The sequence below is a fragment of the Perognathus longimembris genome, chromosome 4, assembly GCF_023159225.1.
Source record: "Perognathus longimembris pacificus isolate PPM17 chromosome 4, ASM2315922v1, whole genome shotgun sequence".
NCBI classification, from domain to species: Eukaryota; Metazoa; Chordata; class Mammalia; order Rodentia; family Heteromyidae; genus Perognathus; species Perognathus longimembris.
Genome location: NC_063164.1, coordinates 7,005,807 through 7,024,284, shown reverse-complemented (window position 1 = coordinate 7,024,284; position 18,478 = coordinate 7,005,807). Strand labels below are relative to the sequence as shown.

The following is an 18,478-nucleotide window of genomic DNA, read 5'->3' as shown; positions in this document are numbered from 1 at the left end:
GTCATATTTCAAACAAGTTTTAATGTAAGGAATACATATGGTTCCAGTAAAAAGGATATCAGGAAGCTAAATCGAGGGGGGGTGGTCGTAGTGAGAATGGAAAAGGAAACAAAAGAAAGAGAGAGAAATTGAGAGGAATGGGAATGTGGCTTAGTGGTAGAGTGCTTGCCTGGCATGCATGAAGCCCTAGATTCAATTCCTCAGTACCATATAAACAGAAAAGGCTGTCTAAGTGTTCAGGTCATGAGTGACAAAAAATAAACAGGCGAGAAATTTGAAAGGAGTACGTAGGAGAACAAAATGGGATAAGGGAAAATGATGGAAGGAATGATCAAGAAGCACTGGGCAATTCAATTAGTCGGACAAGTTAAATTGTAACCCCTTGGGCCTCTTGTGTACGAACAATTTTCATGGTTTTGTGGGGTTTCTTTTGAGACAGCATCTTACTATATAATCAAGGCCAGCCTCAAATTCCACCATCCAATTGACAGGATTACAGGAATGTACCATTATACATTTAGCTCGGCTCATTTTTTAAAATACACGCTACAGTAAAAATCTTTTTAATTGTACATAACACTAATTTTTTAAAAAAGATAACAATGCCAAAATACCTTCCTACTGAAACATTGATAGCTCAATTCATTATGCTTACACTAAATGTACAAGTTTTATCACTAAATATTCAAGTTTTATTACTCATAAGTATACACATTCACAGATACAGAAATATACATGCAGTTTTAAAAGATTGAAGAAATATGGCAATGGCAATGAACCACATTAAGGGGGTTGTGGAACTCTAACTTTTTGGAAATACTATTCAAAATAAATTATGACAGATACTGGTGGCTCACACCTGTAATTTTAGCTATTTAGGATAGGAGATCTGAGGATTATGGTTTGAGCCCAGCCCAGGAAGAAAAATCCCTATGAAATTCTTATATCCATTTATTCACACAAAAACGAAGTGGAGCTGTGGCTCAAGGTGATAGAGTACTAGCCTTGAGCAAAAGAGCTCAGGGAACAGTAACTATACTGAATTCAAGGCCCACAAATGACACCCCCCCCCAAAAAAAAAGATCAATAGCTCATGCCTACAATCCTAGCTACTTAAGAAGCTGAGATCTGAAAATCATAGTTCCAAGCCAACACAGGCAGAAAAACATTTGTGACCTTCTCATTTCCAATGAACTACTAAACAGCTGGAAGTGGAGCTATGGCTCAAGTAATAGAGCACGAGCCCTGAAAGAGCTAAGCGAGAGTATTAAGGCCCCAGTACTAGCACCAAAAGAACATGTTTAAGACCATTAATGCTAACAAAGTCAAGGCTCCCTCACAATTCAGACAGCATCCATGTACGATCTAAAACAATGAAGAGAAAAAAAAAAGCAAGACCCCCTGTGGTCACTGTTATGATTTTGGTACAACGGATATTGTACATATGCTTATCTGAAATAGGGAAAGGAAAGAAAAATGAGGGAAGGTGTAAAAACAAGAAATGTACTCACTAACTTATTATGTAACTGAACCACTTCTGTACATCACCTTGTCAATAAAATTTAATTTTAAAAAAAGATATCAAAACTGAATACAAATGAGGCTCTATTTCAATAAGATTACTAAGTCAAGAGAAAAACACAAAATGGCTTAACAACATGTTATGAGACTGGAGAATAAAAACAATTACACATCATATGCTAATAAATCTACATTAGGCTGTTGAAAAAAAGTCAATGACTAGCTATTGGCTCAGACCTATAATCCTAGCTACTCAGAAGGCCGAGATCTGATAATCATGGTTTGAAGCCATGGGGCAGCAAAGTCTCTCTAGAGACTCTTCTCCAGTTAACCAGAAAAAAGCCATAAGTAGAGCTATGGCTCAAGTGGAAGGGCACTAGCCTTGAGCAAAAAAGATCAGGTGACAGTGCCCAGGCCCTGACTGAGTTCAAACTAAGCAAGACCCACACCAAAGGGGAAAAAAAGTCAATGACTATTTTTTTAACACACTGTATGTGTAAAGATTTAGGAATCACTTTAAATTACTTTGAGTTACTTGGCTCAAACACCCTTACTAATAAGCCATACTATTAGGGTTCTTTAGTAATTTTAAGAATGTTAGGAAAATTTAGTATTTTTAGGGAAATCCAGCCAATCACAATCACCATTCAAGTTTTGATCCTTACTGATGTTTATTGTTTTTTAAGTATTTTCTTTTTTTCCAACTCCTTTTCAAAAATTCCATGAAATACATACCTTCCTCCTATTGAGTCGTCTTGTGGTTGGGCCCCGGCAGTGTTCCTCTGTGAACGTCGCAGTGACCCCCCTGGATTGTTATTAGGCCGGTTGGACATTGGCACCTCTCTCTTGAAGGGACATACCCTTTCTAGACACTACCATTCACTGAAGGAAAAAAAGACAAAAACCGAACTGGTTAGATATATATATAACACAGGAAAAAAATAAGTGTCAAAAATGAGGAAAATATATGCACACAATTTAATCTGATAGAATTCACTGTCTTCTAAAAATTGCAACTGACTTGGTAAAAAGTCAGGAGAATAACATTCACGCCATGTGGTAAAAAATCTAGCCAAATTATGTATTTTGTGAATAGTCCAACTCTCAATTTGAAGAAAATTAACGCACATATAGCTGTCTTTATTTCCACATTTCTAGTACTTTATCAAATAAATTAATAAAAGAAAAAAGTATAGTATCTCACTAGGGAAATGGGAGAGAAAAGGGCGTAAGCAGAAGAAACTGAGCAACTGTCCCAGCCCCTCTGGCTTTACCTTGAACAAGTGAATCTCTACATTTCATTTACTTCTATAAAATCTGCCCGTTACCTATCTCACTGAGTTATCAGAAACAAGAAATTATGAAGTATTTTTAAACAATTTAGCTCAAAACAATTTTCTTAATATGAATGATCCTTCTATAAGAAATGTAGGGACTCAATGGAGTCTTTTAAAAAAAAAAAATTATGTCCTAGGGCATGAACATGGGGCCTAGCTACTGATCCCGAGGCATGGGTGCTGTCCCTGAGCTTTCTGATCAAGGCTAGCACTCCACCACTTGAGTCACAGGCTCCACTTCTGGATTTTTTGGTGCTTACTTGGAGATAAAGAGTCTCATGGACTTTTCTAGTCCAGCTGGCTTTGAACCATGATTCTTCATCAGATCTCAGCCTCCTAGCGGCTAGGATTACAGACATGAGCCATCAGCATCCAGGTATTTTTCTTTCACTTTTGAATATCAGTGCTATTATTTTTTTTTAATTTAAGATTCAGGACCAGAGTTCAAGCCCCGTGACAACTCTCCCCTCCTCGCCACCACCCACCAACAAAAGAAGCCACAATATACTACCTTTAAAAAATGATGTAAAAAAATTGGGGACACTTTAATATTTCACATTAACAGGTGAATACAAAATATAAAGTAAATTTTCAAAAAATGACAACAGAATTATATATTCATGAGTCAAACATTAAAGTAGCAACAAGGAAGCAGGATGACTGCGAGCTTGAGGCTAGGCTAGGATCTCTAGTAAAACGCATCTCAAAAAAAAAAAAAAAAACAGGGCTGGGAATATGGCCTAGTAGCAAGAGTGCTCGCCTCATACACATGAAGCCCTGGGCTTGATTCCTCAGCACCACATATAGAGAAAATGGCCAGAAGGGGCGCTGTGGCTCAAGTGGCAGAGTGCTAGCCTTGAGCAAAAAAGAAGCCAGGGACAGTGCTCAGGCCCTGAGTTCAAGCCCCAGGACTGGCCCACCAAGAAAAGCAAAAAACAAAAACAACAAAATCCTGTTAATCACCTTCAAACATAAACAACTCATTCCCCTAAAATCCTGTCATAGCTCATATATCTTAATCTTTGAGCACTAATTGCATTTAGTATTTCTTAAAAGTCTTAAGATTAGACTACACAGTCAGCATGTGTTAGTTCATGTGCCCAAATAGTTTTAAAACTAGTTTTAACAGGTCTGCCATCCTCCTGGATACCAAAATTAGCAAATCAGTAGGGATCAGCTTCTCACTACCATTTTTTTGTGCATCCTCTTAAAAGATGTATTCTACTAATGAAGAAACAAAGGGGAAAGGGTAGAAGACTAATAAAATTCAAAGGGAAGGTCTCTAAAATTCAACTTAACTTCATTTTCTACAACTATATTAACACTTCCTGAGTACTTTAGAAATTCTTCCTAGTGGAGATATAATATCATTTATTAAAGATGGAAAGACCTACTGAGAGGAAAGAATGACTTGTAAATTCCTCTCCCTCCCTCATGGGAAAATGTAACACTACGTACACCTTGTAGATTATATTAAGATGTTCTCTATAGACAAGTTCATGTTTAATGACCTTTAGAACAAAATGAGGCAATAAATTTAGAATATTCTCAACATATTCTTGTCACTGCTACAAACTCTACTACTATATAATGAGATCACAGATGCTACTATGCAAGAAAGCCCTATGCCTGCTTTTGAACAATTAAAAAAAAGGTTTTCCCCAGGGCTGGTGGTATAGCTCAGTGACAGGGTGATTTGCTTAGCATATTTAAGACCCCAGTTCAAGCCCCAGCACTGCCTCCCTACCCCCCAAAGAGTACTAAGTAATCACAGATTAAAACAACCTTTTCCAAACAATGTATAAGTAACCTGTCATCAACAATACTACAACTTCAAACATAAGCTATTAAGTTTATAGTTAGGCTCAGAGGAGGAAAAAAAGCTAGTAACTTGAACTCAAGCTTTGGGGGGGAAAAAGATACAGACTACATCGTTACCAAAAGGTGAAGAAGGCAATGTCAAATTTTTGTTTAAGATCATGTATGTCAGGGGCTGGGGATATGGCCTACTGGCAAGAGTGCCTGCTTCATATACATGAGGCCCTGGGTTCGATTCCCCAGCACCACATATACAGAAAATGGCCAGAAGTGGCGCTGTGGCTCAAGTGGCAGAGTGCTAGCCTTGAGCAAAAAGAAGCCAGGGACAGTGCTCAGGCCCTGAGTCCAAGCCCAGGACTGGCCAAAAAAAAAAAAGATCATGTATGTCATCCAGAAAATATCAAATCAACTTAGTAATTCATTTCAGCTAGGTGTGAGGAATGACATGGGTTTATGACTGTTTTGTCTATCACATTAATTCTTTTGCAATTTTTATATAACTATTAGATCACATACTTAAAAACTGCTACCCATATCCTTAAAATCCATCAATATTCTAAGAATTTTCAGTTTTCTTTTTTGCCAGTCCTGGAGCTTGAATCCTGGGTTTGGGCACTGTCCTTGAGCTCCTTTTACTCCTAGTGCTCTACCACTTGAGCCACAGCACCATTTCCAGCTTTTTCTGTAACTGGAAACAAGAGTCTCAGCGACTTTCCTGCCCAGGCTGGCTTCAAACTGTGATCTCAGCCTCCTGAGTAGCAGGTGTGAGCCACCAATGCTCCACATTTCTAAGAATTTTCTAGTACTGTGACCTAAATATTTACACAAATGTATAAGGACTGTGTACTTAAAACAGTTCCCTGTAGTATGTCCTAATAGAAAAACGGAGATAGAGCTGGGCAACGGTGGCTCATACCTACAAATCCTAGCTACTCAGGAGCTGAGAGTTGAGGATCACTGTTCAAAGCCAGCCCAGGCAGGAAACTCCGTGAGACTTATCTCCAATTAACCATTCAAAAACTGGAAGTGGCACTGTGGCTCAAGTGGTAGAGCACTAGCCTTGAGCTGAAGAGCTCAGGGACAGTATCCAGGCCCAGAGTTCAAGCCCCACCAAGTAACCAAAAGAACAGAGAGAGAGATGGTCCAAATCATTTCTGTCAGGGAGTAGTTAATAAAGTACGAAGCATCAATTCTGTAACATTGATTAAGGAGGACTTAAAAAAGTGGTAGAGCTGTCTATATACATACAGCAGTGACATCCAAGGGCATACACAACATCAAAGTCACTTAACAGGTATCAACAATCTTCACCATGATAGAGAAATAATCTTAACTTCACCCATTATGCCAAGTACCATAATGAATCCAACTGGAGAAAAACAGGATGGAGCAAGAAAAAGGGAAGAGGAAAGGAAGAGCTAGTTTGGGTTCAGATTTTAAAGAGGTATTTTAAACTGAGACTTAACGAGTAAGATATATTTGTTTGCATATGATTTTTTTTAAGTCTAGAAAACCACCATATGTCAACAACACTCTACCATTTTCTGTGTGTGAACTGTAGCTCAAGTAGTAGTGCACTAGCACTGAGCACAAAAGCTCAGGGACAAGACCAGGCCCTGAGTTCAAGTCCCAGGAGCAACAAGCACAGAGAGAAGAGTGGAGAGAGACAAGAGATGAAGAGAGAAGAGAAATTAACATCATGAAAGCATAGACACTGAGAGAATAGAAATACTAAGTAGATAATTCTCAATTTGTGGGAGGTGCATGTACACTAGGGCTTGAACTCAGGGCTTTACACTCTCACCTTTCTCCCACAACAGTGGTGTTCTACCACTTGAACTGCACTTGCATTTCCAAATTTGTGCTGTTATTTGGAGTAAGAGTCTCTTGGAATTTTCAGCTTGGGCTAGCTTTGAACTATCATCCTTAGATCTGAGCCTCCAGAGTAGATAGACTACAAGTGTAAGCCACCAGCACCTGGCAAAGAGCCTTAGATATGAAGGAAATATTATTTATGTGACCCTAATATTAGCTTCTATCTTTAAAGAGCACTCATTTTTTGAAGAAGCAGTCTAATGTATTAACAACTGAAATTTGCTTCAAAGTAACTGGTGTGGGGGATGACCATGAGTATATAGATGGGAGGTGGGAGGAAGTATGTGCTGTTATGGGAGGAAGTAGTCTGCTATGTGGCAGACTAAAAGTCCATGCTGACCTTTCCACCCTGTTTGTAGTCTTACATTAAAAAGTTGTTCAGACTCAAATGTGCATAGTCATGAAATGGAACTAGGAAACTATGCAACAGTGGTAGGAAAAGGGTAGGTGAATGAAAAGGAAAATAATGGAAGGGGCAGCTGTTTCACTGTAAACATAAATGTACGTTAAATTGTAATCCCTTTGTATAACTGTTTGAAAATTATAAATATATATACTTTTTTCTAATAAAGGCTGAGTGCTTCAAGAACATAATCCAATCCACTCAGAAAGCTGAGATCTAAGACTCATGACTGGAAGGCAACCCAGGCAGGAAAGTCCATGAAATTTTTAGCTCCAATTAACTAGAAAAGGGCCAGAAATACAACTGTGGCTAACCTTGAGTGAAAAAGATAAAGGACAGTGCCAGGCCCTGAGTTTAGACCCCAGAACTGGCACACACACAAAAAAAGTAGCTATGAGTTGATAGTATTTTAGTTGGGGGCCTAACCTAAGCAAAAGCTCATTATACAATTACATTTTTATATTTGAAATCTTTCATATGAGAGGAGGAGGAGGAAGGGAAAGAAGAAGGGAGGGAGATAACAGCACATGCCTCAGAACTGAGGCTTGAGAACAGAATTTAAGGCCTGCCTGCAACAAAACAAAGACAACAAGACCCTACAGATCCAAACAAAACATTAAAGTATTATAACCAAAGGAAACATGCTTTATTTTTAATCATTCTTTATATGTGTATGCCCCAGCAGCAGGGCACGAAGAAGACCTTGCTCTCACTTGGATCTCCTGCTCATGGCTGGCACTCTACCACCTGAGTAATGCCTCCATACAACACTTTGTCATGTAATTTGAGACAAAGTCTTGCAAACTTTCCGCCTGGGCTGGTATGTTACTACAGGTCTCAGCCTCCTGCGTAACTATGATTACTGGCATTCCTGACTCAAAAGTCACTGTTAAGCCATTTGTTTTATTATTAAATGTCCATAGAGATTTTATCATATGAAAACAAGTTTATGAATATAAAGTAAACCATCCCTGACCTAAATATGTCAATCTATACTTTAATTCAGAATTTAAATTCTTTTCTCTCAATTCTAACAGTGTGAGATAAAAGAAAACAGGTCCTTCAAAGGTAAAAATACAAAAGAAAACAAATCCTATCCTCTACCATTTGAGGAGTGACCACAGTAACACTGTATCTTTCCACAGTTCTCTTGTAAGAATTCCCAGTATAAAAGAAATTCTTGCGCATATATGTTGTAACAGGATGGGCACAATTTTTCTGGTAACATAACATGTAAATCATGTAGAATTAATGTATCACACCCAACTCTGCAGTAGAGATGGTATCTAGTATACTACTCTATCCCAGTGAAGCACAATCTGAAGTACTAGCTAGCAGTGTCTTAAAACCCTTATTGAAAACAAATTTAATAAGATAAATACAAATGTATTTTCATAAACCAAGCACTGCATCTTTTCCTTAGGTAAATATGTATGTGTGCACATATGTGTATATATATATGCACATATATCTATACACACACACTCAGACATATATGGCAATAATGAGACATTACAAAGGATCTTTGACACCCTATGTAGGCTCTCAAGCTTTGTACCCTTAAAACAAAAATTTCTCAGGTAAATAGTCATTACATTCAAAACATTAAGGGAGTAATTCACTGACAGTGTGTTTAAGCCCTTTTATGTCCTAGGTGCAATCCCTAGCACCAATGAGAGGAACTGGAGAGAAATCATGTTCATATCCACATGAACAGGACCTTCAACTACTAGCCTTCTTCAAACGGACACAATCATTAAGTTGAACAATGAAAGCCTTAAGACTGTAGAATATTTTCTTCAGCCTAGTAAAAATAAATGTTAGTGCAATTATTTTTCACAAATGAAGTTTTTGTCAACTGGATTGTGTTAAGGTACAAGAAAAACTAAAAATGACCAAGATAGATACAAACAAGGACAAACCTTAGAAAACTATTGTTTTTTGTGAGGTGTTTGGGGCAGTACTAGGGTTTGAATTCAGAGCCTTGAACCTGCTAGGCAGATGCTTTATCACTTAAGCCACACTCCCAATCCTTTCTGCTTTACTTTTCAGATACAGTTCTGTGCTTTTGTCTAGGAACAACATGCAAACCCAGGATTATTGTAAAAGCAAGCATTAGCCAGGCACTGGTGGCTCACACCTGTAATATGAGGATTGCAGTTCTAAGCCAGACCAGGCAGAAAAGTTACTCTTATTACCAATTAACCAGCAAAAAAGCTGCAATTTGGAGGTGTGGCTCAAGTAGAGCACCAGTATTGAGCACAAATGCTCAAGGACAGTGCCCAAGCCCTGAGTTCAAGCCCCAGAACCCACACACAAAAACAAAACAAAATTTAAAAAACAGCATCATTCAATAAAAGCAAAGTTCAAAGGAACTTCATCTGTAATAGAGCATCTAAGCTTAATGTTATTAGAACTCGGGCCTCCTGGTCTCTTACATGTTGACTCTTAAAAGGATAGCTCATACCTATCAAATTCATTTTATAACTTTTATTTGTACAGTATTATATACAGCTTTATGAAAAAAATCAGCATTTTATGTGATAACACAGTACTGTAAAAGATTCTTCTCTAAACATTGTATCAAGCATAATTGTTGAATATATTAAAATATGTATCAATCCATCACAATATGTTGGTTTCCTCCTCCATCTTTACTGAAATAAGCAGCTCAACTATATATAGATGGCTCAATAAAATCACAGCCACAAAATTTCTAAATCTACTAGGGACAGAATATGAACAGCAAATAATACTAAAGTGAAAAATTAAGCAGGAGATAAGAAATAGAAAGACCACAGGCAGAAGACAATGCTTACTATCCAAATTCCTTCTATCTCACTTCATCCATTTACCACTGCTGAAGAAATACAGCACAGGTCTTAACTGTGCCAAACTACTCCAGAGGCTTCAAACTGAGCTCAAACCCAGGGAATTCAACATAGACAACACCACCACCACCACCTCTTAAAGAATCCTGCCTTTGGGGGTGGGGAGGATATCCCTTCACCTCTAATAGACTTTTCTGGTAAACCTCAGGGTGAGTCATGATTGAGCTGGACCAGATTTTTTTTTTAAAGAGTATCTTTTCTATTGTTATTATAAAGGTGATGTACAGAAGGATTGCAGTTACACCTTCCCTCATTCTCCCATCCCACCCACAAGTTGTATAGTTCATTTTCAACATAGTGCCTAGGGTACTACTGTGGCATTTGTTCACCCTTTGTCCTATTTCTGTGCCCCTCCCCTTAACCCTCCCCACAGACAGATAAATGAACAAAACAAAAAGAAAACAACTATTCTGGTAACCCTCCGGGTGAGTCATGATAAAGCTAAAGCAGCAATTTTTTTTCTTTCTTTTCTTTTTTTTTGGACAGTCCTGGGGCTTGGAGTCAGGGCCTGAGCACTGTCCCTGGCTTCTTTTTGCTCAAGGCTACCACTGTAACTCTTGAGCCCCAGCGCCACTTCTGGCCTTTTCTGTTTATGTGATGCTGAGGAATCGGACCCAGGGCTTCATGCATGCTAGGCAAGCACTCTACCACTCTACTGCTAAGCCACATTCTCAGCCAGGAATTTTTTCTTAAAAGCATTTTGAAGTAAAAATATATTCCTAATGACAACTGAACAGGTTTGATCACACAGTTAAAGTCTACTGAATCTTCTGGGTGCCAGTAGCTTACACCTATACTACTAGCTTACTCAGAGGTGGAGATTGGGAAGACTGAGGTTTGAGAACAGCCAAGCTAAACAAAAAGTGGCATGCTCATCCTATCAACACAGACTGACATCAAGATCACAGTTCATGGCTAACAAAAAATTCACAAGACTCCATTCTCAACAGAAAAACGCTTAGAGTGGTGAGGAGTGTCTGTCATACATACTACGGCAGTAAGTGTACCTCTATACCAGGAAGTATAAATAGAAAGATTGCAGATCAGGCTGGTCCAGGCAAAGAGAGAGCCAATGTCAAAAAATAAGCAGAGCAAAAAGGGCTGTAGGAAGCCAGGCAACATGACTGTTAACGAGTGAAGAATCTAGTAAGATTTAAGAATCACAGTGAGGCGGGGAGGGAATGATAAATCCCTGAGACTTTACCTACAATTAACCAGAAAGAGAAGTGGAAGATGGCTAGCCACAAACAGGGCAGCTGTGAGCAAAAAAGAAAAAAGGTGAGCTGAGCAAGAGCTAGAGGTCCAGAGTTCAAAGCCCCAATACTAGCATATATAATTACTTTTAGTGGGCTGTTAAGAATGGTTAAAGAAATACAGTGCCTAACCCAATAAGCATGAAGCACTAAGTTCAAATTGCAGCACCCAAAGCAAGTTTTCTCTCAAAATTCAATGTAATCATTGACATCTACTAAGAGAAAAATACAAATGCATATGAATCCAGGATGGACAAGGAAAGGATTGGGGCAAAATTACCTAAGTCTAATGACTTTCCCCATAGGAATAGAAGAAATGCAAATAAAGGTTTCATAAAGGAAAATATGAAGCTTCATATCTGCTTTGCCAAACTGACATTCTTGGCTATGATAGCACTAAAAGTTCACACTTTTTCCCCCCCAAAGTCCAACAAAATTCTACAAATATTGAACTGCAGCCTTCCTAACTTTACGAATAGGTAGTATGTGTGAGCACGTGTATTGTGTGTGTATATATTGATTTTTTTCTTTTTTGGGGGGAAGGGGGTTTCACAAGTCCTAGAGATTGAGCTCAAGGCCTAAGCACTGTGCTGGAGCTTACAGCTCCACCTCTGGCTTTTTGGTGGTCAACTGGAGCTAAGAGTCTCATGGACTTTACTGCCTAAGCTAGTTTTGAACCACAATCCTGGGATCGGAGCCTCCTGAATAGCTAGGATTTCAGGTATGAGCCACAGGTACCTAGCTACAGATACAGACAGGTGTGATTTGGAGTCATGACATTACACTAACAGCTAACATGTCTACTACCACAGAGAAATCAAATTTAATTCAAGTCTACAAGAAAACAATAAGCTGTGCATGGTTGCTCATTTGACTGTAACCTCAGTACTCAGGAAACAGAGGAAGAAGAGGAGTTCATGGGCAGACTGGAAATTCACGATCATACTGCCTTCAAAAAAAAAAAAAAGGCACAGCAACTTAACCTGTAAATCCAGACACTCAGGAGACAGAGGTGAAAATTTGATGTCATCATAGAGTTCACAAGACTACCCACCTCAATCTTCATCAATAAAAAGCTTAGGCACTCTGGCTGGAGCAGGCTTAAGTAGTAGAGTACTAGCTAACCAGCAAAGTTGAGCAAGATCATGACATTGAGTTCAAACTCTGAAACCTTCACAAAAACAAACAAAAAAGCAGGGCATGGGAGCACATATCTCAAGTATGAAGGGAGCATTAAGTATGATCCATGCCTGTAATCCTAGCTACTCCAGGATGAGATCTAAGGATCTTGGTTTTAAGCCAATACAGGAAAGTCCCTGAGACTTTTTTAGACTATCTTCAATAAAACTATTTAAAAAGCCATACATGGAGCAGCTGTGGCTCAAGTTGTAGAGCACTAGCCTTGAACACACATAGAAAAAGTTATACTGCCAAGCCTGGTGGTTTACACCTGTAATCCTAGCTACTCAGGAGGCTTGAGATCTGAGTATCAATATCCGAAGCAAGCCCAGGGAGAAAAATCTTACCTGAAGCAAGGCCAAGGAGAAAAATCTTATCACCAATTAACCATGAAAAAGCTGGAAGTGGAGCTGTGGCTCAAGTCGTAGAATGCTAACCTTAAGCAAAAAAGCTCAGGGACAGTGCTCAAGGGCAGAGTTCAAACCTTAGAAATGATATAATAAATAGATTTTTTAAAGTAATATAAGAACAGTCTGCAGAACAGTTCAAGATCCTATTCAATAACAAAAGCAAAACATCCTGGAAGTATGGCCCAAGTGGCAAAGCACTTGTGTGGGATGCACAGTCTTGAATGCAAACTACAGTACTGTGAAGAAATGAAATAAAAAGGGAGACTGGGGTATAGCTCAATAGTAGAATGCTTGCCTAGCGTGCCCAAGGCCCTCTAAGTCCAATGCTCAGCACAGAAGATAAAGTAAGTAAATAAAACAAATGGGACCCTGTTTACTATGACATGAGCTAGAGGATTAAGCAAATATTCTATTAAAATTTTAATTTGATTAAACGACCACATAAATACCATTAATACTTCATATCCACACATGGTTCCAAAAGAGAATGACACTGAGGAAAAATAAAAATGCTCAGGATACATAGAGATCAGTATTACATTGCAGATGCTTAATTTTTCCCATACCACCACCCAATTTCTGCTAAAACACAGGCTATTCAACAAATCTCAAATTTTCACTCATCATTGCAACTAAGCACATTTCTCTTTTGCCTTGTTCTTTGGGCACCATTTGCTTTGGATGTGCACCTTCACAAAATTAAGTACTGAGAAATGGCAGATCACACAATGATTTAAAACAAATCAGTGCCTGCCAATGCCAGGCACTGGTGGCTCATGCCAGTGATTACTCAGAAGCTGAGATCTGAGGATCACAGTTCAAAGCTAGCCCAGGCAGGGAAGTCCATGAGACACTTATCTCCAATTAATGACAAAGAGCTGGAAGTGGAGCTGAGGCCCAAGTGGTAGAATGCTAGCCTTGAGCACAAAAGCTCAGGGACAGCACTCAAGCCCTGAGTTCAAGGCCCAGAACTGGAAAAACAAAAAAAAGAGTGACAATAATGTGAAGTGATGGAGGACTTCTCCCCATCTGAGCATTTCTCCATATCAACAGAGCTGCATAATTCATAAACAGAAATTTAAAAATTAGATGTTTATTTCATTTTTAAACTTTTGTAACTGCACTTATAAATAATTCACTTATACTGTATACATATAAATAGTTTAAAAACTGTAAAATTCTAAAAGGAATGTAAAAGTTATCAAACAATTTACCAAATTTTCAATTTTGCTGGATAACAAATGACTCAGGCATATAATCTTAATAACTGAGGAGGTTGAGATCTGAGAGTCACAATTAAAGCCAGATCAGGAAGACAAATCCAAGACTCTTATCTCCAGTTAACCAACAAAAAGGTGGAACTGGAAGCAAATCACAGAGCATCAGCTATGAGTGAAAATGCTGAGGCCTAGGAGCAAAGGACCCTGAGACCAAAAAAAAAAACAAAACTTATTCACCTTATTCAATTTTATTTTTATTTATTTATTTATTGTCAGTCCTGGACCTTGGACTCAGGGCCTGAGCACTGTCCCTGGCTTCTTCCCGCTCAAGGCTAGCACTCTGCCACTTGAACCACAGCGCCACTTCTAGCCGTTTTCTATATACATGATGCTGGGAAATCGAACCCAGGGCTTCATGTATAGGAGGCAAGCTTTCTTGCCACTAGACCATATTCCCAGCCCCACCTTATTCAATTTTAATAATTGCCCTAAAGCCAATACCTGTAAACAGATGTTTTATATTCCAAAAGTAGAACTTTCTATTCAGTAACTAAAAACCAATACTATAGAAATTTCTATTCAGTAACTGAAAACCAATACTATACCAAGTAAATACAAAAATTAAATTCAATGCCAGTCAAAATTCACCTTTTACTGGGGGATGGAGGTGAGTGGGGGCAATAACTGAAATTTGAACTCAGGGCCTTGAGTTTGCTAGTTTAGCACTCTACTATTGAAGCCAAGTCTCCAGCTCTACTTACTATTTTGCTGGTTATCTGGGGGATGGGAGGCTAGCAAACCATTACCTGCACTGACATCAAACCATAAAAATCCAGATCTTAGCCTCCCACAAAGCTAGTATACAGGCATGAGCCACCTGGACAAAATAAATAAATAAAATAGCCTAGCACTAGAGGGAGACTCATGCCTATAATCCTGGCTACTCAGGAGGTTGAGATTTGAGGATTACACAGCTCAAAGCTAGCCTGGGCAAGAAAGTATGTGAGGCCCTTATCTCCAATTGACAACCTAAACAGGGGAAGTGGGAAGGTGGCTAAAGTGGCAAAGCACTAGCCTTGAGCAAAACAGCTCAGGTACAGTGCCTCGGCTCTGAGTTCAAGGCCCAAGACCACCACCAAAAAAAGTAAATAAAGTAGACAAGACAAGAGTTTCAGACTGGCCTGGGCTACATAATAACACTGTAACTCCCTCAAAAATCTAAAGATCTAATTAAGGTATTAACTAATTATACAAAACAAACTCTTAAATGCGACAAGTAGACAAAACAATTAAAAGACCAAGAATGCTAAGAAGTGCCTTTGTGTTTTCACAGAAAGCAATTCAATCTGACTATAACAACGGTGCAAAAAACCACAAGAAGCAATTACAAAACACTGAGGCCATTAAAAAAAATAGCATTTTCATATACTTGCTCTTTACAAGTCAACAATAAGCACTTAAGTTTTTTAGTTAAGAGAGGGATATGCTCCATACATACTATCTCGCTGAACCTGCTCTCTGAGGACACAAAGCAGCTTAAATTACATCCCAACAGTGAAATTCAGATAGGCCCTCAGTAAAAATTCACTTGAAGTTTCCAGGGCATCAAATGTTTACCAACCAAAGTATTTTTTACTTGAGTTAATCTGATTTTTTTGTTTGTTTTATGCCAGTCCTGCAGCTAGAACTTAGGGCCTGGGTGTTGTCCCTGAGGTCCTTTTACTCAAAACTAGTGCTCTACCATTTAAGCCACTATGCCACTTCAGGCTTTGCCTGAGTAGTTTATTGGATATAATGAGTCTCATGAACTTTCCTACTCAAGCTGGGTTTGAACCGAGATTCGAGATCTAAGCCTCCTGAGTAGCTAGGATTATAGGTGTGAGCCACTGGTTCCCAGCTTAATCTGATCTTTAGAAAGCAGCACAAAGTATATCTATGTACTCAAGTGCTGCCAAAGGGGTAGAAATGAATAGGAGTTTTAAAATCAGGATAGAACTGGTTATGACAGCCAACAAGCTGATTAAAATACACATTGAAAATTTGTAACTTGAAGTCTTGAAAACTGCCTATAGACTCTTGAGTTTATAAATAGCCTTTAAAAATTAATCCATGAGGGCTGGGGATATAGCCTAGTGGCAAGAGTGCCTGCCTCGGATACACGAGGCCCTAGGTTCGAGTCCCCAGCACCACATATACAGAAAACGGCCAGAAGCGGCGCTGTGGCTCAAGTGGCGGAGTGCTAGCCTTGAGCGGGAAGAAGCCAGGGACAGTGCTCAGGCCCGGAGTCCAAGGCCCAGGACTGGCCAAAAAAAAAAAAAAAAAAAAAATTAATCCATGAATGGAGCCAAGTGCTAGTGGCTCACATCTGTAGTCCTAGCTACTTAGGAGGCTGAGATCTGAGGATGGATATTCAAAGCCAGCCCTGACCAGGTAAGTCTGTTTCAAACTCTTTTATCCAATTAACAACACCTCCCACCCCCCCCCCAAAAAAAAGCTAAAAGTGGAGCTCAATGTGATAGCATACTACTCTTTGGCCAAAAATCTCAAAAAAAAAAAAAAAAAAAAAAAAAAAAAAGAGCCTGAAGAGGCACTATAGCACTATGGCTCAAGTGGTAGAGTGCTAGCCTTGAGCAAAGGAATCTCAGGGACAGTACCCAGGCCCTGAGTTCAAGCCCCAGAACTGGCAAAAATTAAAAAGAATTAACTGAAATGATGAACAATATTAGAAATTGGTTGGAAACACCAATCACTTCACATCATACCAAACACATTTGCATTTCCAGTGTAGCTTTTAATTAAGTCAAACATGGCAACATACACCTCAAGTCCCACCTCATTGGAGGCTGAGGAGGCTTCCTCCAGAGGATTCTTAAATCAACTAACAAACACTACACTCAATTATTTTCAAGTAGGATACTTTTGTATGGGATAAAGGGTGTTGAGTCAACAGCTAATGCTACAGTAAAGTGGATTAAAGGCCTTATGTTCTAATTCATCTGTGTAGGCCAATATCCTAGTATCCACTACATAAATGGAAATTAGGTCTCCATTTTCCACTAAAAACATACATGAGCTGGGTGCCTATGGCTCATGCCTGTAATCCTAGCCACTCAGGAGGCTGAAATCTGAGTATCGAAGTTCAATGCCAGCAGTTCAAAGCCAGCACAGGGCAGATAAGTTCGTAAAACTCAGATGTCTGGGCATGGCTAGAACCGTGCCTTTTCCTTCAAAGTAAGTTTCCTTTAGTGAAAAGCACTGTTGAAGTTAGATCACAGGCAGCTTTGCTCTAGGTTACTTTTTAATTAAGTATAAACAAAAAACTAAATAAATAGGCCTGTATACTAAATTTGTTTTTCTTCTGGCTAACTCAACTGAAAGAAAACACGGGGCTGGGAATATGACCTAGTGGCAAGAGTGCTTGCCTCGTATACATGAAGCCCAAAGTTTGATTCCTCAGCACCACATATATATATATATATATATATATATATATATAAGGCCAGAAGTGGCGCTGTGACTCAAGTTGGCAGAGTGCAGCCTTGAGCAAAAAGAAGCCAGGAACAGTGCTCAGGCCCTGAGTTCAAGCCCCAGCACTGGCCAAAAAAAAAGAAAGAAAACACAACCAAAATCTGAAAGGTCTCAAAGAAAAACTACCGAAAAGACTTATCTCAGTCTAGAAAGCAAACTTTTTTTGCCAATATTTTGAATATATCAATAAAGACTAGATTTAAGTGAGCTATATATACTTTTAAAAACACAAAGCAGGGCTAAGAATATAGCTTAGTGGTAGAGAGCTTGCCTAGCATTGATGGAGCCCTGGGTTCGATTCTTCAGTACCACATAAACAGAAAAGGCTAAAAGTGGTGCTGTGGGGCTGGGGATATAGCCTAGTGGCAAGAGTGCCTGCCTGGGATACACGAGGCCCTAGGTTCGATTCCCCAGCACCACATATACAGAAAACGGCCAGAAGCAGCGCTGTGGCTCAAGTGGCGGAGTGCTAGCCTTGAGCGGGAAGAAGCCAGGGACAGTGCTCAGGCCTGGAGTCCAAGGCCCAGGACTGGCCAAAAAAAAAAAAAAAGGTGGTGCTGTGGCTCAACTGGAAGAGTGTTAGTCTTGAGCAAAAGAAGCTCAAGGACAGTGCCCAGGCTGAGTTCAAGCCCCAGTACCGGCCAAAAGAAAAAAAAAAGCCAGACACAAACCATTAGCCAAATTAAATTTTACTCAAGACTCAGCTATCACAGGTAGCACTGACTGTAATCTTAGCAACTCAGGAAGCTGAGACCTGAAGAATGACAGCTGAAAGCCAGTTAGGGCAAACAAGTCCATGAGACTCAAAAATAACCAAGAAAACTAGAGCTGGAGATAGTGTATAAGTTAGTAGATAGCCAGTCTGAGCAAGAAAACCCTGAGTTCAAGTCCTAGTATTGGGGGGGTAGCGAGGATGCTTTTTTAATTTAAAAATCAGGAGAAGCCAGCCACTAATAGTAGCTCACAAATGTAATCCTACCTGAGATCTGAGGATCACAGTTCAAAGCCAGCCCCAAGAGGAAAGCCCAAGGATTTTTTTCTCT

General features: G+C 39.3%; 1 protein-coding gene across 29 annotated transcripts in view; it reads right to left on the bottom strand.

The window, feature by feature from the left end:
* The window catches only part of Trip12 (thyroid hormone receptor interactor 12), a 132,974-nt gene that overhangs the window by 109,076 nt on the left and 5,420 nt on the right, over positions 1–18,478 (bottom strand). For all 29 annotated transcript variants that reach the window (XM_048344583.1, XM_048344559.1, XM_048344565.1 and 26 more), the window contains exon 2: positions 2,257–2,403. In XM_048344583.1, coding sequence (XP_048200540.1) covers positions 2,257–2,354 — 98 coding nt within the window. In that variant the 5' untranslated portion in view covers positions 2,355–2,403. The remainder of the gene's footprint in view (positions 1–2,256; positions 2,404–18,478) is intronic.